General features: G+C 44.5%; 1 protein-coding gene across 2 annotated transcripts; it reads right to left on the reverse strand.

The window, feature by feature from the left end:
• Nucleotides 1-229: 229 nt before the first annotated feature.
• LOC103823765 (transforming growth factor beta activator LRRC32-like) lies at nt 230-20,223 on the reverse strand. 2 transcript variants are annotated; one of them, XM_030233946.2, is made up of 3 exons: nt 19,729-20,223; nt 8,552-8,642; nt 230-3,222 (listed from the first exon to the last, which is right to left on the reverse strand). In XM_030233946.2, exons 1-3 carry the CDS (start codon nt 19,854-19,856, stop codon nt 1,282-1,284), a joined length of 2,160 nt encoding a protein of 719 aa, XP_030089806.2. In that variant the 5' UTR covers nt 19,857-20,223; the 3' UTR covers nt 230-1,281. The 2 variants fall into 2 exon arrangements, with proteins under 2 accessions (XP_030089806.2, XP_009097152.3); XM_009098904.4 differs by lacking the exon at nt 19,729-20,223 and adding an exon at nt 12,545-12,947.
• Between the last annotated feature and the right edge of the window lie 184 nt (nt 20,224-20,407).

Genomic DNA, 20,407 nt, shown 5'->3' on the forward strand with positions numbered 1-20,407 from the left:
TCATCCAATCTGGCCTAAAATATATCCAGGGATGGGGCAGCCACAACTTTTCTGGGCAACCTGTCCCAGATTCTTGCCTACATCTCCAGCACATCTCCTTATTCTCCATTGGTTATATTCTATTATATGAAGCAGCTGTCTCTGCTTCAGAACCAGAAGATAAAGGTCTTATGTGGAGTCTAAATACCATAGAAAAATAGGAAAACATTTCTTTTCATCTGTGGAGTATTCCAAGCTAGTGCTTTAATATATCCACAGCCTTGTGCTTTTTACAAAATTCAAAGTTGTTTTTATTGTACAAAATTCCACAATGAAAACCACCAGCCAGTTTCATACACAATTGCTTAAAAAATATAATTATACACCCTTTTGTAGTGTGGTAGTTTTGACATTCACAGGCTGGAAGAAACAGAAATGGAGCAGCAATTGGACTCTGAGTTATTTACCTATTCAGGTTTCAGTTTGACCACTACTTCTATGTGCCTGAATGGACAGTTCCTGGCAATAACAGAAGACCTGATATAGTTCCTTTTCAAAGCTGCTGAACCCTGTTAGCAGGTCTGGCTGCCACTCACTGTCATGTTCCCTCCAAAAGGGTGAATTTTCTGTGAGACCATGGGACATAACATTTGTCAGTGTCAACTTCTAGCAACGCAACAGGCTAGCCATGTTAAACACATCACAGAATGAGGACCTACGGAACTTTTCTTGCAGCACATCTTCTAGACAATAATATACTTTTAGGGAAAGACAGTAGAAAGACAGATCTGAATAATGGCCCAGGACTCTGTTCCCTATGCATTATTTCACACTGGTATCTTCAAAACACTTTTTTGCAGTCTAACCTCCCTTGGCCTTTAAAAATAGATATACTGTTCTTCTGCATTGAAATGCAATCACATGCAGTGATTTTCCAACAGTTTTTCTCAGAAATATAAGCATTTCAGTTCAATGTCAGCTGGTTGAAATTCATGCTCCAGGATTTTTTTAAAAAAAAGCTTTCACCCCAGAGATGACTTTCTTCACATTAAACTCAGTTAAATATATATTGCACACAAGGGCTAAAGAGATTTTCTCCTCTTTGAGTTAAACCATGGATTTGCAAAACATGGCAAATTCTCCTTCAAATCCCTGCAACCCATACCAGTGGTGTAATTCAGGGGCACATCAAAAGCATTTAAAATCCACAGCTGAAAATCAAAGATGAGAATTTTACCCTTTATTTCTACACACTGTCAGTGTAGCACCTGATTTCTTCAGTTTTCAAGACATTTTGTGTTACTATGCTTTAAACTGATGGGTAAAGTTTTGCCTGCGGAAGCAAAAAAATGAACCCACACCAATGATGATCACAGATAATACCAACACAAATGTTAATATAGTAAGGAAGTTGATTTTCTTCAAATCCTCTTTTTCACAGTCTTCTGGTCTAAAGTTCTTGATGTGCATTTCATCCTGGTACCCGAAATTCTGAGTGTGCTGGCATGTTAAATGCTCCACGTTGGGGATCTGGACATTTTTGTTCTGGATCATGGATGAAAGCCAGATATTTCCACAGCAGTTGAGTGGGTTCCCGGTGAGATACAAGTTTTTTAGTGAATTTTCTAATGCTAAAATATTGCTGTTCTGTAATGTACTGAACCTGTTGTTCCGTAGGTCCAGAACTTCTAGTGGAGAGTCACTACTCCACTTAGGCAGCCAGTTCAGCTGATTTTCAGAGAGGTTTAAATGTTTAAGGTGACTAAAACAAGGCAAGTCAATATTTAAATCTATCAGGCTATTACCATATAAATACAAACATTCCAGAGACTTTTCCAGACCTGATAATGCTTTAAGTTCTATTTTCATTCCAGGGTTCATGGAGAGGTCCAAGACAACCAGAGAAGTCTTGTAGAAGCTGTATGCTGGCAGGATGTTCAGCATGTTGTCAGCTAGGTACAAGTACTGAAGAGTAGGAGAATTGACAAAGGACACACAACCACTTTCCTCTCCAGCAAGTCTTTGCTTAGCCAATCCTGAGTACATGCTGCAAAGGCTGACATTATTGCTTTGTAGATTAAGCAGTCTAAGGCTGGGAAGATTTGAGAAGATGTCAAACTGCAGTGTTTGAAGATAGTTGTTTTGAATGTAGAGATCCTTCAAATTTGACAATGCACCAGCATTAAGGAGAAGGTTCTGCAAAGAATTGTAGCTCAAGTCAAGGACAGTTAAAGAGATCAGTGCACTGTCATAACTCACTGCAAATGCCTGAAGACAGTTTTTACTGAGATTAAGGGTGTGAAGGGACAACATTGATTCAAAGAACTCATCTGGAATGGATTTGATTTCATTATAGCTTAAGTCTAAATATACAAGCTGGGATAAATAAAGAGAACTTTTGTTTCTACTTTGCTTCTGGTCAAGAAGATGGAAAGAAGAATTTAGCCATTCATTTTTCACATAGTCCATTTTATTATGAGGGGATTCAGCAGTGAGCTGGATTAAATTCTTTGATAAATTCAGAGTTACCAGCTTATTTACCTGAGGGAACACTGGGAAATGAAACAGTTTGTTTTCACTCAGATCCAAACACCTTAAGCTATATTCATCATCTGATTTTGTAGTGTGGAAGGTCTCAATGCTGTTCCTGCTAAGGTCAAGTATCTCCAGCTGCTTGAGGTTAAAATTAGAGATGCAAGTAATTGAATTCTTTGAGAGATTGAGTTTGGACAGGCTCACTAGAGTCTCAAAAGCACCTTCTTCTATTTCCATGATGATGTTGCTCTGAAGATCTATCTCCACAAGATTGGGGGATCCCTGAAACATCTTCTGTGAAATCATAATAATACTGTTGTCTGCCAAGGAAAGATACTGCAGTGCTGGAGCTTCTTTAATGAAATACTCAGCCATCCCATTGTATAGATTGTTGTGGGACAAGTCCAGTACTTCCACCTTGGGTAAGAGTCCAATCCCCTCTGTACCATTTTGAGCAAGCTCATATAAGTGATTGTTGGCTAAATTTATTTCCAGCAAACTTTTCATGTGTTCAAAGACTCCAGGCATGATGAAACTAATCTGGTTAGAGCTTAAATCCAGGCACTGAAGGGAAGTGTAAAATGATGATGACATTTCAGGAATGCTTTGAATCAGATTTCCCGACAGATCTATTTTGTTTACATTCGGATAGAGTTCACGAGGGATGTGGTGGAGGTCTTTGTTGTGGCAAAATGCCTGAGAGTTTGCCTGCCAGAAAAGGAGAAAAGGAATTGTCACATGACAAATGAAAAATGTCTTTGCATTAAATATAAGAAAAATAACACTCAGCATCCAGGCAGATGCTGCTTCTGAAACACTGATCACTTTTTCTGAGCATTCAGACAGCAAGAGCAACAATCCCAATTAGCTCCTTTGCAGCTAACATTTCATTTTAAAGAGATTTCTGACTTCAAACAGTAGAGTTTAATTTGCATGTGATACCTACTAAAAGTTCTCCTTTTTGTACCTTTCTCCTGGACTCATTTGAACAGTTCTGAGTTTCTCTGCAATCAAGCACCTTTTCCTCATTTTTGTGCTGATGTTTAATTTTCTCACTTTCATCACTGTATTAGATTTTGCAGACTCTGCTTGCAGTAGTGAGCAGTGATGGAAGAGCTTCACTCTGTTGGCAAAATGGGCTCCAGAGCAAGGAGGTACAAAACCTGTAAGGATCCTATAGCACAAACCCTGTCTCTCCTTCACAGTCACATGTTCAAATACGCCCTTCCTTAGCCATGGCTTAGTTAAGCAAGACAGCTTTAATCAAATAGGGTCATTCAACAACTGAGACATTTCTGACACCAATCTCCAAACTCATGCCACTTTTGTCTTCCATGTCTCTCCTTTTCCTAAGGCAACAATTCCCTTCTACTTGCATGGGGAGCATGCCTTATGAAGCCACCCACACAAGACACTGTGATGCAACACTGAAAACACAAATTATGTAAATTCAGTTTTCGAGAAGGAAAAAGATGGGAGGTGCAGTTAGGGTCAGGCCTTTTCAGGCCAATTCCCAGCAGAAGAGCAAAATTTATGTGTGTGTTCATAAGGAACATTGGAAACAAGAACCCACCATCCTACAAACCATCAGTTCTGGGTTTGCCTGTTAGAAACACCCACAGCAGGATGAAATGGAATGGGACGGTCTTGGCAGCATTTAATTTTACTGGTGAAAAAAGTCTTGTTCTTACTGGGAAGGAAGGGAAGGGAACGGGAGGGAAGGGCAGGGACTGGTCCGTTCCGGCCGGGCCGGTCCCGTGCCGGGCCGGGCCCGGCCGTCCTGTCCTGTCCTGGACGGTCCTGTGCCGGGCCGAGGCCGTTCCCTGGTTCCGGGGCCTGGCCCCTTTCCTGTCCTGTCCGGGCCGGGCCTGGCCTGTTACCTGCCTTGCCTTAGACCGTTCCCGGTGCCTTCCCTTTCCCTTCCTTTCTTACCTTTTCCTGTCCTTTTCCTTTCCCTTTCCTGGCCTTTCTTCTCCTTTCCTTTCCCTATGCCCTTCCCTTTCCTTTCCCTTCCTTGTCCTTGCTCTCCCCCCCCTTTGCCCGGTTCCCTTTCACGTTCCGTTCCTTTGCCGTTCCGTCCTTTCCTTTCCTTCCGTTCCTGTCCTTTCCTGTCCTGTCCCTCCCTTTCCCCTTCCCTTTCCCTTTCCTTCCCTTCCGTGCCCTTCTTTCCCGTCCGTTCCCTTCCTTTCCACTTTGCCTTGTGGCCCTTCCGGTACCCTTCCTTTCCCTTCTTTCCCTATCCTTTCCCGTTTCCTGTTCTTCCTTCCCCCTCCCTGCCCCCGCCCTCCCTCCCGCCCTCCCTGCCCTCCCGCCCGCCCTCACTCCCGCCCCTCCCCTCCCGCCACCCTCCCGCCGCGTCCCTCCCCGCCCGCCCGCCCCGCCCCTCCGCCTCCGCCCGTCCCTCCCGCCCTTCCCTCCGCCCTCCCGCGCCCTCCGCCCTCCCCGCCCCCCGCCCGCCCGTCCCGCCCTCCCTCCGCCCGCCCGCCCGCCGCCCACCCGCCCGCCCGCCCCCCGCCCGCATCCAGCCGCCCGCCTCCCGACCGCCCGCCCTCCGCCCGCCCGCCCGCCGCCCGCCCGCCGCCGCCGCCCGCCCGCTCTGTATGCCTTCCTCCCTTCTCTGGGTCGCCGCCGTGGCCCGCTTTCCTTCCCCCCGCTTTTCCGCCCTCCGCCCTATTCCCGTCCCCGCTCATTCCCATCCCTCTTTTTTATTTCTCTGCCCTTTGCTGTGCCTCCTCCGTCCTCGTCTGTTTCCAGCCTTGCTGCCCTCTTCCGCCGTTTGTGCATCTCTTTTTGCCTCCTCTTAGATCTGGCGACCCCCCCCCTGTTCCCGCGCCGTGGCCCCTTGTTCTTCAAACCTAGATGTTAACACAAGCGCTTCCCATGACACATTTTTCCTAATGATCCCAAGTAAATTGCCTATTAAAACTTAACCCCCTTCCTCTTTTCCCTCCAACTCACTCAAATCTCCCTCAGCTAAAAAAATCAGAAATAAAAAAAGAAGGAAATTTTCTGACTTCTCCCTGAAAATATTTCTTTCCTCCAAAGTCATTGTACAATTCCTCATTTTGAGTTAAATTATGCTCAGAGTTGGCCTTATTTCCTAGGCATGAATAGCAGGGCAGGAAACCTCTTCTTACTCATTTGTGGAAGAGGAAGAAGCTAGGAGGATACAAAAATCCAGAGTGAAAAAGCAGAAACTGCTTTGCATCCTAAAGCAGATGCCAGGTTTCTTCTCACACTGTCAGCCAGATCCCAGCAAGTGCTGAGCACCCTCCATTCCCCTGGGCAGCTAGAATCTTACCAAAGTCCTGATGCAACTCCTGCCAATGCCAAAAATCTGCTTTTCAATGAAGTTGATGGGGGAGAAGTCAGCCACTGTTCACCATGTATCTTGCATGATTTGGTTTTTAATCTGCAACCATGGAACCCTCCCAGTGATTAAAGGGACTAATAAAACCTACAACTCCCACTGTCTGCCATTTGTTCCTATAACATTTCCCCTCTCATTTTTCTTTTTAAACTCTCCTTCCTTTTCACTGACTATTTTGATCCTCACTAAATTTCTTATCTTGTCTCTTCTGCACCATATTTTCTCCCCCAAGGCTCAAACTGCATGAATTTCATTGTCATCAGCAGTAGGGAAAAAAAGATGAAGCATGTCTCTGTGGGATGGAGCAAACAGCATCTGTTTGGTTTATCTCCTCGCCTCTCACCCCTTAGTCCAATGTGCTGGTAGCCTGAGACTGGAAAAGAGACTTTAGTCAATCTCATTTTCTGACTTCATCACCTCTGCCAGTGCTGCCTTCAGTTTGTTTCATTGTCAAGAAGTACTGGAGGGTGAGGACCACTTGGTCCCATTAAGATGCTGGCAAAAATAAATTACCCAACAGTTCAAAAGCTGAGCATCATTTGGTTTCTGACTCCAGTTCTTCACTGCTCAGCACTGGGTGGAAGTTGTTAGCCACCTCAGTAAGAGCCCTACAAAAAGGAGTTGGACTCAAGCCTGCCCTTGAGTTCTCCTTTATCAATTCATGAACATTTGAACCAAGAATCTGGGCTGGAGCCACTTGGCACTGACCTGTACTAGCACGATGTCCCTGACCATTCTTAGAAGAGCTGCTCAGGTAGAGGCATAGCTACACAATCAAACCTTAGCATTTTGCCCAGGTACCACACATCAGCTGATCTATGACATCTGGTTATGCATCTGTCCTTGCATCACCTCAAAGCAAGGTAAAATATAATTTTCTAAAATCCCTTCCCTTCTATGAATTATTTGAATTTTCTTCCTTTGCCAATTAACAGGAATTAGCAAAATCATCTTTCTTTGGGAAGTAAAATATGATACAGTTGAAGCTTTGCCTATCCTTGGCAAATAATGTGAGTTAGGAAGAATGTCCTGACATTTGTTCTGTTCCTTATTGTCTCACAAACTGATAGATGAGCTGTAACTGGTATAATCAGTGCAGTTCACCCCCACGTCAGGGGTCTGGTAGGGATTGCTTAGTTCCTAAGACCTCTTGTAGGAGAATTTAGTTCAGCAACAGAACCACCAGTGGTGACTCAGAAAGTGGCACAGGTTTCTGACTCATGCCTCTTCTGTGATATTTGAGATTAAAGTTTCCATTTCTGAGCCTTTGCTATTCTAAAGGTGTCACCACAGGGAAAGTACCGTATAAAACAGTGAGGCTATGATGCAATGCAGGACTGTCAATGACAGCTAACCAGCTAATCCAGTAGCTCCTTCTTTCTTTGAGCTTGTTTAAATGCACACCAAATACCAGTGAAGGAAGGCAATCAGTATGAACATTAGCAACACTGACTGAGCTGTTGATTTATGTCAGATGAGCGTCCTGGCCCCTGACTGCAGTGTGTTTTCTGTCAGGGCTCATTTCATCCCAGTGTAGTTGTGTTGTTGGCTTGATGAAAGCAGCTGACAGTGGAGTAGTGCAAGCAAGCATGTGTTTACTTCTCAGCAATCAGCCTGGTCTGTGACCCATCAAGAAATAGGATGAAACTGCTTGGATTATTGCGTGGTTCATCCAGCCTTCATGTGACTGTGACACGGGACCCAGGCTGTCCTGTTTACAGTGGCTGCATCAGTGTTCCCTCTCCAGCCAAGGAGCTGAGCTACCCAGTCACCTTCCCAAGATCTTTTTAAATATACACTAGGTCTTCATTTCTATGGAATTCAGGAAGTGCAGCAATATGGCAGGGTGGGCAGGAATGGAATGAGTCCCACAGGGGAGATGTGTACAGCTAGCAAATTATTTTTTCCCTATTTTGGAAATTCTTGAGGATTTGTGCTGAACAGCTTCAGTGTTCAAGGGGGGAAAAAATGTATTTTTAAACATCCTGGTACAGTCAGAAGTACTTAGAGAGGGAAGGGAGAAAGCTCAGTTGCAAATAACATTTATAATATTGTATCAGGTGCTTGCAAAAATTCAAGAAGCAAATTTTTTTTTTACTGGAGCAAGAGTCATTTCTCTTTGCTCTCTTTGTCATTTCTCTTTGCTCCAGCAGAAGTCAGGTACAACTTCTCTGGCAGAAATGCTGTGTCAGGGCAGAGGAAGTCTGTCTGCTTGTTATTACAAAAGAACTGGTATAGAAGAATTTCACAGAAGATGTTTTAATGAAAATTCAAAGAACAACTGATATAAAGAAATTGATTTTAAGTCTAAGTTCTTTCTCTGTCTTAGCCACAGAAACCCTGCACAATCTTAGGGAAATGAAGTCAAATTTCTTTTAACCAGCTCCTCCTTAGGAAAAAAGCTGAGATAGTGACCCTTCTTTGCCTGTCCTTCCTCCCCCTCCCCTTTGTGTGCTGTCCCTACAACAAGGACACAGCCTGAGGACAGACTGCTAAGCATCCCCTAAACCTGCAAATCCCACCTCTGCCATCTCAGGAAGCCTAGTCCTGGGGGTTTCCTTTCTCAGGGACTGCAGCTGCTTGTAACAAGGGAATGCAGTGCCTGTAACAAGGGAATCCCAACCTCACTCAGGATCTCAAGGGACCTAGGTAGAGAGACAGCCTTACCATTTCACAGGATGTCCCCTCGGGGAGTTGGTAGTTAGAGGTTTCTTTGTTCACCACTGCCAGGAAGAAGATGATGTACAGTTTCATGGCTCTGAGGATAACAATAATTACAGTTAGATTTCATACAGGACACAGTGGTCAACATATGCAAAAGGTGGCAACAGGTCATCATCCAACATGGAGAAGGACACAAGCAGTGCAATAAATTAAGCCATCTCTGAGGACTTGAAAGGAAGGTCCAAGGCATTTAATGGATTTTCCCCAGTGTGATTTCAGCTGCAGCCTAAATGATATCCAGGACACTCAGTAAAGTCCAGATGTTCAAGCTGGACAGGGTGTCTGGCATCATGGAGAAAGAAAACTACTGAGGACAGAGTTGTCTTCACACACCCCATAGACACAGCACCAGTGCTTTCAACTGGGTGTAAGTTTTGGGTGCCATGTCCTGAGCAAAGCTAATACATGCCACTAAGTAACACCCAGAAGTGGGAACGGTTATCTTTTCCACCCACAACACTTTCTACTCCTCTTATCCCAGAGTGTGAAAGAGCTTCTACATGTGTATCCTTGTTGAGTTAACACCAACAGCTTAAGGATTGTCCTAGGTTACAATATGAAGATGTATTCTCCTCCCATCCTCAAGAGCTGTTGAAATCTGGAGGGGCACTGTTTTTCCTTCTCTCCTGTTAATGGGCCCATCAATGCCTTGCCCATGACTCAGAGATAACTCCCTCTGAGAGCCATTCTGTTTAATGGACCCACCCCAAGACTCACAGAATGATATCAGCCACTGGGAGATGCTCTGCCCAGGGGGAAGGAGCTAAACATCCGCACCCGGATATAATCTGGAGTTTGGGACAGAACATGCTGCCCTTAGCCACTGCTTGCCAGAGGACAAGAACTACCAGACCTTGTCAACAGGATCACCACTTCAAGAAGACCATTTTGTCTGGACTGCCACCACCACCCTAACTAGCAGGGTGTCAGGTTGTATTCTGAATCTGTCAGTGGTTTTTCTTTTGTATTACTGCATGTATTTTTGGTGTTTTTCCTTTTCCTAATAAATTGTATTTCTGAATTGGAGTCTCTCACTGGTTTTGCTTTCAAACCAGAACAAGAGTGGACTGATATTTTTCATTTTACACACTCCAGGTATGGACAGGCTTATAAATACATTTGATAGGAGATCACAGAACCATATGCTCCATGGAATCACAGAATATGTAAAGTTGGAAGGAACCCACAAAACTAACTGGGTCCAATCCCTGGTCTTGTACAGCACCATCCGCAAGAGTCACACCCTGTGTCCCAGAGTGTTGTCCAAATGCTTCTTGAACTCTCTCAGGCTTGGGTTGGGAGGGACCTTTAAAAGCCATTTGGCGCAATCCCCCTGCCATGGACAAGGACAGATCGTCAGCCTTACAAAGAGACAGATACAAAATATAATGGATTTGTGTGAAACAGAATTCATAAGAGTTTAACTGTTTGGAAAGCACTCCATGAAAGAGCACAGAACTGCAAAAGCAGAAACACCTCTGGAAGGCCTGTTGCTGGACAATAGGGAAAAACAGAACCAAAGCCAAAGGCAAGCACTCCTGCTTCAAACAGCTCCAAATGCTTACCCAAATCCCAGGCACAAGCCACTGGCAACATGTAGTGCTGCTCAGTGGCTTCCACCCACAAAGCATTGAATAGCTGGAAATTAAAGAGATCAGATCATTCTCAGCTGAAGGAGATCCCTCTGCTTAGTCACTTTGATGGATGCAGCTGATGGCACCTTACAGCACTGACGGTCACTGAACAGCAATGCCAACAAGTTCCTGATGGGAATCTGCCCATTTCTATCCTCCCAAACCAGAGAACAGAGCTGTGTACTAGGAATAGAGAAACTGGGAAGGATTAGACCTCAGCTACTCTGTGTACAGTTTATGAATTCCTTCCATTTCACAAGAAAACCCCAGTGATGGATGATGACCTGTGACCCCAAGGTGAAAAAATGGGTCTCAGTAATGGGATCAGAAGTGTTCTCCTCGCTGTTAAAACCAAACCATGGATGTTAATTCTCTACCATTAAATCAATGTTTGCAAAATATGCTGAATTAATCTGATGGAAGGAGGAATTGCCAATATCACCATCTACAATGTTTCTGTTGTCCCCCTCTGTTCTTCATTCCCCATGCTTAGAGCAGCTGGGACCTCCTTTATGGAGGAGAAATCTATTTTTATCATTTGAGTATTAGTTTGCTGAGGTGGCGATAGAAGATGAACAATGATTACAAGGCTTTTCTCCAAACCCTCAAAGGGAAATCCTTTCTGTACAGATAAAATGAATTAAGCTGAAGATATTAGCCACAACAGGGCACCACCCTGAGGAACAGTATGTGGCCCATGTGCTCTGCCATGTCTTCCCTTGTCACACTGTCAGTGCAAAAAAAGGTCTCTTTGCCTCTTAAACAATAAACCTGACACAATCCAGAGTCTTAACACACTTTGTAACTTCCTAAATTTTAGGTTTATAAAGCAACTGGGAAATTTATGTATTTGAACACAAAAAAAAAAAAGATATAATAATTTGCTGTGTAAGGCAAATCTGTAATAAGCAAGGAAGCTGTCCCTCAAGGTGTTTCTAAGGTGGCTGTCACATACTGGAGCTCACCAATGATGTGGTGGCCTCTTCCAGCATGAGGCAACATAGACTCAGTCCTCACGGAACCATTTAGTTTGGAAAAGCCCTCTAAGACCATCAACTCCAACTGTTCTCCCAGCACTGCCAAGGCCACCACTGTCCCATGTTCCCAAGTGCCACATCCACACATCTGTTAAATCCCTACAGGGAAGGGGTTTCCACCACTGCCCTGGGCAGCCTGTGCCAGTGCTTATCAACTATTGTGGTGAAGAAACTTTTCCTAATATCCAAACTGACCCTCCCCTGGCACAACCTGAAGCTACTTCCTCTTGACCTGTCATAGTACAGCCCAACTTCCTTGCTCCAGGAGAATCCCTTCCTAGGGTAACTTTCAGTTCAGCTGTCCAGTGGAGGAGCTTTTCCTGCATAGCTCTTCTCTGAACAACCTTTAGATCCTTCTTAGCAACCTCTAGGTGTGACACATAAGTGCATCCCCCTCTTTTCTACCCTCTGGGCAGGTCTCAGCATCTCCCCATGCTCTCCCAGTGCTAAGCCCAGGGTGACAGGACCCCCATTCCCTTGGTGTGCAAGAGGACATCTACCAACATTAAACCCTTCCTGTTGACATTGACCTCTCCATCCACAGCTTACAAAAACAGTTTGGGAGCAGCAACAGCAACAACTCAACTTAAAGGAGCTTTTGTTGCTTTGAGGCTTTCCTAGAGTTGAAGTAGCTTCATGATCAGTGCCAGTTTGCTCCCACTGGAAGCTGTGATAGAAACCCCAGCATAACTCAGAGGATTGAGCTCTGAAACCTATTTAAATCCACAGATTTCCATCACAGCACTTCAAAAATCACACAGTGTCAACCCTAGCTAAAAAATACAGGTGGTTTAAGTCAATATCATCTCCAAGGAATATTAATAAGTCAGTGAAATAATTCTAGAAAAAGCATAGCCTAACCATGTCAGCATGCCTATTTAAAAGTAGGAAAGGCAGAGAAGGCAGAGAAGACCAGTAATTTGCCTCAATACAAATTTCAAATTATAGAATAATAACCATTTACTCCCAGTTTCCACTTCAGAACAACGTTTGCTTCCATCTCTATCACAATACTAATCCTGAAACTACTTCACAGATGTTGTTTGCAGCTAATAAAAGCAGCACTTTCCAGATTTCCCCCAAGCGTAATTTTTGTTATTGCTTAGACAATTAACGGAGATGCTCTCTTGTGCCAAGAAAAGTTAAACGCAAGAGAACACACAGAAAAAAAACCACACTCCCCAGGGTCTGATCCTTTTCCACACGAGACTCTTTCCTGTTAAGTTAGAGCCTTCAGGGGTAAAGAGTGACTATTTCACATTTACCTTGTTTCAAGGGTTCCTTGCATCCCCAAACACTGCTTATCATCTCTTTAAAAAGCATGTCCAGCTCTTCAAAATCGATTCAGTCCTGGTATCGATGCAATTATTCTTCAGGTTCATGTTCACCCATTCAGGACACCTAGAGGTTCACTCATAACTTCAGAATGAAGGCATTTTCAGGGAAATAACCTTATTTGGGACAGTGTCTGCTTTAAATTATGTTGCTTGTCTTCCTCTCCACTCCTCCCTGGGCTCTTGCTGGGTCCTAGCCACCGCTGTGCTCCGGACGGAGTCAGCTACTGTGTGACATCCTGCAGCCCTTCCTTGGGGCAGGCATGGAGAGACAGGGGGATTTTTGCCAGAGGAACTGTCAGGATCAGGCTGTGGGTTTTCTCTGGAGAAAAAGCAACTTATTGGCGATGCCATTGTTTGGCTGTGTGCGTGGGGCATGACAGTGTGTTTATTTTGGGTGTGTCTGCAAGTTACATTCCTGGAGGGTTGTAGGCTCCTGCACCTAAATCCCTCTCTGCATCTTTAAGGAAACAGTGCTTGCGGATTAAATGTTTAAAATTCATGGCCGATAATTATAAACCCCAAAATCTGGAAACCTGTTCTGGAAGAAATAACTTTTCTTTTTGCAGTCATGCTACTAACTGAGAGTGTGATTGCAGTCTGCTGGCAGGAGGGGGGTCCATTGCTGGCTACAACACCCTTGATGGATTTTCATGGCATGAGGCAGGAATTAGGGCTAAAGGCCTCCATAAAGGCATTTTCATATGAGCTGCTGAATTTTTGGCTGTAAGTAGACAGTGCTGAATATACTGGATCCGGTGGGAAGAATTCCCACTACAAAGGGGTGCTTTTGTCATGCAGAAGATGATTTCAAAATCGCCCAAGTTCAGCTTTTTATTTATTATTTTGTGCTGCCCTCTAGAGCTGGAGCAGCTGGTTTCCTCATTTCCTTTTGCTAATTAAGTCCTGCTTCAGGAAAACCCATCTCTACATAGATTATCCTGCTGTTTTGTCCCAGAGAAACAAGCCTGAACTGCCACAACACAGTTTTCCCACGGCTGAAATATTACACCAAAGAGCTGGGCTCTTGGTTTGCTTGGTAATGCACCCTGAAATGACAGGTATAAATCACAGATTTATGGAATCACAGAACGGTTTGAATTGGAAAGGATCTTGAAGTTCATCTAGTTCCAGCCCCCCTGCCATGGGCAGGGACACCTTTCACTGGACCAGGTGCCATGTCTAGCAATGAAAATACTACGACAAGGCGACAGGGGAGGGCATGATTAGGTGCAATGGATAGAAAAATACTCATTAAGCTCTCAGGAGAACTATCAAGCAGTGAGATTATCACAATCTCAGAAAAGTTTCCCTTGACTGGGCTCTCATCACGTTCGTTTTGATCACCTTCCCCCAAGCATTTCATGTCTTGAGCTTCACTTTGCAGTGCTGTTTTTCACTTCATCTCTTTGGCACGCTCCCTGGAGTCAAGCTCTCCGTCTGCAATCCCCGTGGGGTAAGCAGGAAACTGATGTTGAAACTGGGGACCACTGTACTATTCAGAGATTTAAAGGCCTTTTGCTTGCTCTGGGTTTAGAGCTTGCCTTGTAAGCAGTGTGCAATAGCATTCGAAAAGCACAGACGCCTTGCAAAGCAAACCTCAAATATTTGAGGTCTCCAAGGAGAAGAAGTACTTTTTTTTTTTAGTAGGATATTTGGATCTGATTTTAACCACAAATATCTCTAATTAAGAGCAGCAAGTGGCCAGGATGATGGCAGCACCCAATTTTTCTACACCTGGATGTTCAGAGCACTTTAGGAAGTTTGGATTTACAGGGATAAAAATAGCAGAGATTTTGTGCTTTTCAAAAAGCCAGTTCTGCTCCTCAAGCTGTTTTACTGAGTAACCAGGTAGCTGTGCCAGCTGAACTGTAAAGAAGAGCCTGGACAGAAACAAATGCCAAAGCAGGAGGGAAGGGCATGCACTGATTCTACTGCTCAGGGCTTTGCTACTATAAAACCACACTCAGACAACACCAGCTGCAGTGGGAAAGATCAGTGCTGTCCTTGCCATCTTTGTCCTTTCCCAAAGGAGATCTGGCAGCAAACAGTTTGAAAGACTCCAAAGCATTTGGCTGATTTCCCAAATTTTCAATATTTTTGGCTTTGGGCTACCCAGCAGTTTACACTTTAAAGTGGTGTTGAAACTTTAGCATGGTAAGGGCTTGGTAAGACACATCTGCAGGGCAAGTGTCACCTGCATCAGTCAGAGACTGGGTCATAGAATCAGACAATGGCCCAATTTGAAAGGAACCTTGTAGATAATCCAACCCCCCTGCCATGAGCAGCAACACATTCCATTAGATCACATTGCTCAAAGCCCTAGTCATTATCATCTCCAACACACAGATTGGAGAATCAAGCTTTTTTTGCCCACAAAATAGCAAGGGCTGTCCCATCCCAACAATGCCAAAGGGTATGCTGGTTTCGCATCACAGAAGTGATGTTCTAAGAGAACCTGCTAGCAGTTTCCTCCGTGTCTCACAAAAAAACCCAATCAGTAATTAGCTTTGGGAATTGACAATCTGTTAAAACAATGAGAAAGCTGATACACCTCTGTGAACTCCCATGTTAAAAATGAAAAATCCCGGGAATTCAGCCTTGCCTTTTCCAACCTGAGAGCAGGTAACTGTGAGAAACAACTGCTCATTTTGAAAATTTAAAGAGGTTTATTAAACCTCAACAAAAATACAACAAAGGACTATATAAGGAAAAAGCTGCAGTGCTGGGAACTGCCCTCATGGATACCACGTGGCCAGTTCATCTTCAAGATGGATGCTCAGTCTTTTATACCCCTGGGGGTGGCATCAGCCAGCCCAGCCCTCCCCAAGCCTGTCAGTCAGCTCTTCTTTGCCATTTATCAGTGGAGACTGCTCTCTTGTAGCTGGATTGGAGGTCAGGTGTTGCCATGCTGCACCCCCCAAGCACCCCCTGAGCTTTTCCATTCCCCACTGCCCCATGCAAGGGACACACGTGCAGCCTCCTTTGTACCTGTCCTAGACAGCCCCGGCTGTCTGATGGCAACAATACAGGGGGAAAGGGAACTGTGGGGAGAGCAGAGGACATCTAAACTACAGTAACAGAACTATACATCACTAAAGCTTTTCTCAATATTCACACAATATTCATCCCTTAATTGTGAGAGCAAATCATCTCATTATCCATCTATAACAAAACTCAGCCACCGGGCCCCCCTGTCTCGGCTGGGCCGGCTCTGTCCGGCCGGGCTGTGCCGCGGAGCCGGGCCCACGGGCTGGCGGCCAGGGCAGGGCAGGGGAGGCCGCGGGGCCGAGGCCGGGCTGTGCTCCGGCTGCTGACACCGGGCTGCTGCTGCTGCTGCTGCTGCTGCTGCTGCTGCTGCTGCTGCTGCTGCTGCTGCTGCTGCTGCTGCTGCTGCTGCTGCTGCTGGTGAGCCCTGCACGCCACCGAGCCGGGCTCTGCCGGGCCCCAGGAGCAGACGGGACCGGGGCGGCTCGACCAAGATTCTGCAGCCATTGGGGTTCGCACACAACCACCAGGCAGGGGAGGAGAAGCCATCGGCCCCCCTCCCCAGGTGCTGGCCGCTGAGCTGCGGCCTGGATGCTGAGATCTGGCCTGGATGCTGAGATCTAGCCTGGCCGCTGAGCTCTGTGCTGCTCTGGCCTGGCCACTGAGCTTTGGTCCGGCCGCTGAGATCTGGGCTGGCTGCTGAGATCCCGGACACCGCCCCAGCCCAGCCCACACAGCTTCCCCTGCAAGCTGCTGAGCCCGGCCAGGGCCTCCTGACCATCTGCAGGCCCTGGGTAACATACTAACTCTTTCAGTGCTTCAATCCTCCCGCGAGTGAGAGAAAAGGACAAAGTGCAGGCATGTAGAGAAGCAACATAAAGACACCGAGGTCAGTGAAAAAGAAGTCAAGTCCCAGATGGGAGGGATGAGGAGATGCCTTAGTCTTAGGACTGAAATCCCCGTATAAAGTTAAAAAGAAAAATTTAATTGATCCATCAAACTTTTTTTCCCTATAATGCATTGAAGAATTATGGGGGGATGGATTGTTCAAACCTGTGTTAAAGCAGGCAAATGTTGAAATAGCTGTTAATTTAATAAAAAGCTTGAACAGAGAGAGAGAAAAGCGATGAAGACCCTGTGCCCCCAGGGAGAGAAGAAAAAGACCTCTATTCTCAGAGATGAAGATGATCTCAGAAATAAATAAAGAGAACCTTTGCTTTTGAACAGCTCATCCTTAAAATAGTATCCCATAACTTTACATGGCCCATAAACACAGCTGTGGGGAAAGCTGTGAAAAATGTTCACAATTGCAGATTTAATTTCTTTGGGCAGCTGCTATTAGTGAAAATTAGAAGCCACAAGAGAGCTGTTTTCTTGTAGAAAAGTCTCCATAAATTTACTAGAGGGACTCCTCTCCCTAAGTAAACTGAAGAAAAGCTATTCTAGAATTATTTCTGTGTGTTGTGAGTGAGAAAGAAAAGGTTGTAGGGGGAGGAAAAGTGTTCTAAAAGTTTTATTCTGATTCTTATTATATTTTTTTAAGTTACTGTTAATAAAGTTTTATTTATATCCTTTTAACTTTTGAGCCTACTTTGCCTTCCTCCTAATCCTATGTCACAGCAGGAAATGAGTAAGTATATTCTAGTGAGTGCACTGGCATTTGGCCAGCACTGAAACCCACCACAAAGGGTTTGCACCTGCAAACTCTGTAAAATCCTAATTTTCCAGTGGTGTCTCAGCAGTCACTTCCTACTCAGTTTCTGTCAATGTCAGTTGAATTTCATCCTCTGTCACCCAAAGTGAGGAACACCTTATCAGACCTCTCCTCCAAACCCTTTCCCCACCATGGCCCAGAGCAAGAAGGAAAAGCAAATCCTAGCTGCTGGCTCTTACCAGTCAGTCTGTGAACTGCTGCAGGTTCCCAAGGGTTTCAGATAAACAAGAAAATGTCTTGACAATTTTGTGTCTTGAGTCTCCAGCCCTTTTGGAGTCTGTCCATTCATAATGCTGCTGCTTTCTAAGGCACTGCTTTTATCTGAGTCCTGTGTCAAGCTCTATAAATCAAACTCTCTAGAGAAGTAACTAAAACAAGTTCCTGCCTTAGAAAGTAGGTCTGAACTGTAAATGCAGGAGTGGGACAAGTCTTGCTCCTGTTTGGCTGGAATAGCTCCCTGGTCATTCATCCCACAGGGGAGATGGAGACAACATTAATATTAACCCTATTAACCCTATAGAAAGAATACCCAATGCCATTCTGAGCCACAAGACCTTGAGAAGGAGGCACAGCTCCAGCTCCTGACACTCTACAACTCCAGAATCTCCAGAAGCTGATTCTCCTGGTTTATTTTGTTCCTGCAATCTACACTGTGCTTGGCATCTCACAGGCAGATGCAGCCCCTAGTCTTCCTGGTGTCAAGTCCACAAATCAAAATAGAGACTCCTCCATCTCCTGTAAAGCCAACAAGGCTTTTCTTCTGTCTTTTGAAGCTGCTGCCTTCGTTCCTTCTATTTCTGCCTTCTCTCCATGTGCATCTTCATCAGAAGTTCAGCCAACAGCATTTCCCCACCAAAAATTAACTTTTCTAATTATTGAGGTTTTAGCCAGGTTCCCTATTTTATTCGCTCTTTTTTCTCCTACTCTCTTCAGGAAAGAAAATGTAAATGAACAAAAACTGAATGTAACCCACAAGCCTGGAGAGTTTATGAGTGATGGGCAAAGGGACAGAGGGAGATGGGAAAATGAAAATTTTTAACCAGAAAAAAGTTACATGTACTGACATTTGCAGATTGAACTATCTAAGCATGAAATACTCTCCCTGGAGAACAAAATTCAAGTTCAGGAACTAAACCAGGATATTTTCTCACCAGTTTATAAAATAAACTTTTAATTCAGCAATATTATTTTTTAAAGACAGTGAGGTCACTATTTGGGAAAAGGTGTACTAATTTTATAAAATCCAGTAGGAAACAAAATGAGGTGAGGAAATTATTTCTGATAGACTTGTTTTACATAATACTGATATCCATACTTGAATCCACCCATAATTGTATTAGTAAAAGCCCAAGCACTGATACAGTCAGTAAGATAGATATAACCATCTGCTTAAAAAAGAGATGACAGGTTGCAAATTTTTGTTCCTGAAAACTAGAGGATTTCAGCATTTTAGAGTAATAAGTTTATTTTAAAGTATAAATTAACATATCTTAGTAAAAAACCCAAATTGTCAGTGTTGTGCAAAGCCAAATTATTGCTTCTATTTAAGGGAAGCATATTTGTCTTTTATCAAAAATACTTTAATCCAAATTACAACTGGGCTTAGCCTTAGAAAATTTACTGTCATTTTAATATAAATGATGATTTTCTAAAACTTTACTACTTCCAAATATTGCCTAAACATTCATTCTCATGATAGCAGTCCAGATCCAGCAAAACCATCTCAGTAAACCATCATTCACCCAAAGGTGACATTCAAGATGTCAGGATCTTAAGGGCAGCAAAATAACCCTGCCATCTCACACCTCATGCTCCAACTGGGAGAGCTCAGTGACAGCACTGACAGGAAGAAGAGCAGACCAGCCAAAGAGCATTTTGCCTATTTCACCCAGGGACTGTGTGATTTGCCCAAGGCTATATTAGGATTCAGTGTTGGAGAGCTGATTGAGTGGCATTTAATTAGTGTACAGTGCTGATCTCTGCAGCACTACTAGTTCAGAAGGCTGTAATGCAGCAGTACCATAAATAGACTGAAGTCCTGTGAAGAAAGAAAAAAAACAATCATCTCCCCTTTGTCTGTTCCTGCAAACATGAAGAATAATAACAAATACTGTGTATGGCAACTGTATTGTTATAAACTAACTGGTGCCTCCTTAATATAAATGATCTAACTTACACAGTGCAATTCCCTGATGGATTAAATATAAAACTGGGTGGACAGAGCCATCTACACCGAGTACTTAGCCAGTTCCTCAGCCTATTCATAAACACAGAACATTTTATTTATACAGTACCTTCCTCATCTGTGTTAGTTTCAAAGGCTGCAGCTCAAAGTCACCAGAGCCCTATCTCTCCCACAGCTGAAAGTGCAACTTTCCAGCAGGCTCCTGGGCTCACACACATCTCCACATACCTGCTCTGTGGCTGGAGGAGGAGAAGGTTTCGTCTCTGCTTGCAGCCTTTTTCCACCGGCTCTCCCAGCAGCCTTTCCAGCTCAAGCCAAGGAAGAGTTTCCTTGGGGAAGTCGTACCTCTGTTGCATGCCAGCTGACTAAAACTCTGCAAGCGCTGAGAGAAGTTTGAAGTCACAGGGAAAAAAAAATACTCCCCATAGACTAGTCCTTGAATTCATTCCTTTGCAGTCATAAGCTCTTATATATTTCCAGGCTCCCCAGACTACGTAAATACATACATCCGTAATGCTTTTAAAATATATGTGTCCTCTGCTCTTCTCTTTATTCTCCATTTTGTTCATTCAGCCTTGGCTTATTTCCTGCAGTTTCTCAGCTGGTAACTACGCTCCTCTCGTATTGACACATGAAACAGTCTGTGAATACCACAAAAAATCCCCTCCACAGGCTTTGGGACACGTGCTTGTCTCTGAAGTCATCCATGCCTGTCCCACAGCTGTCAGCCTGGAGATTCTCAGGGGTTGGGGTTAAACAGGGGCACTGAGCTGCCTGCAAACCTTACATTTTAAGTCCATGCAGGATGGGGTGTGTAGGAAAAGGGTATCTGGGAGTAGGGTGAGCACATCATGTTTGGTGTCCCAACAGGCCATTTGTGTCTTCATGGCACAGCAGTGGGATGGCC

The sequence above is a fragment of the Serinus canaria genome, chromosome 1 (genome assembly GCF_022539315.1).
Source record: "Serinus canaria isolate serCan28SL12 chromosome 1, serCan2020, whole genome shotgun sequence".
Classification (NCBI taxonomy): Eukaryota; Metazoa; Chordata; class Aves; order Passeriformes; family Fringillidae; genus Serinus; species Serinus canaria.

Excerpts from the sequence above, each read along its gene's own strand:
- LOC103823765 (XM_030233946.2), bottom strand. The coding sequence starts at position 19,856 with ATGCAACAGAGGTACGACTTCCCCAAGGAAACTCTTCCTTGGCTTGAG. Across the intron at positions 8,643-19,728 it reads CTCCTCCAGCCACAGAGCAG|AGCCATGAAACTGTACATCA; the intron begins GTATGTGGAGAT and ends TGTTATCCTCAG. Across the intron at positions 3,223-8,551 it reads AGGGGACATCCTGTGAAATG|GCAAACTCTCAGGCATTTTG; the intron begins GTAAGGCTGTCT and ends CTTTTCTGGCAG.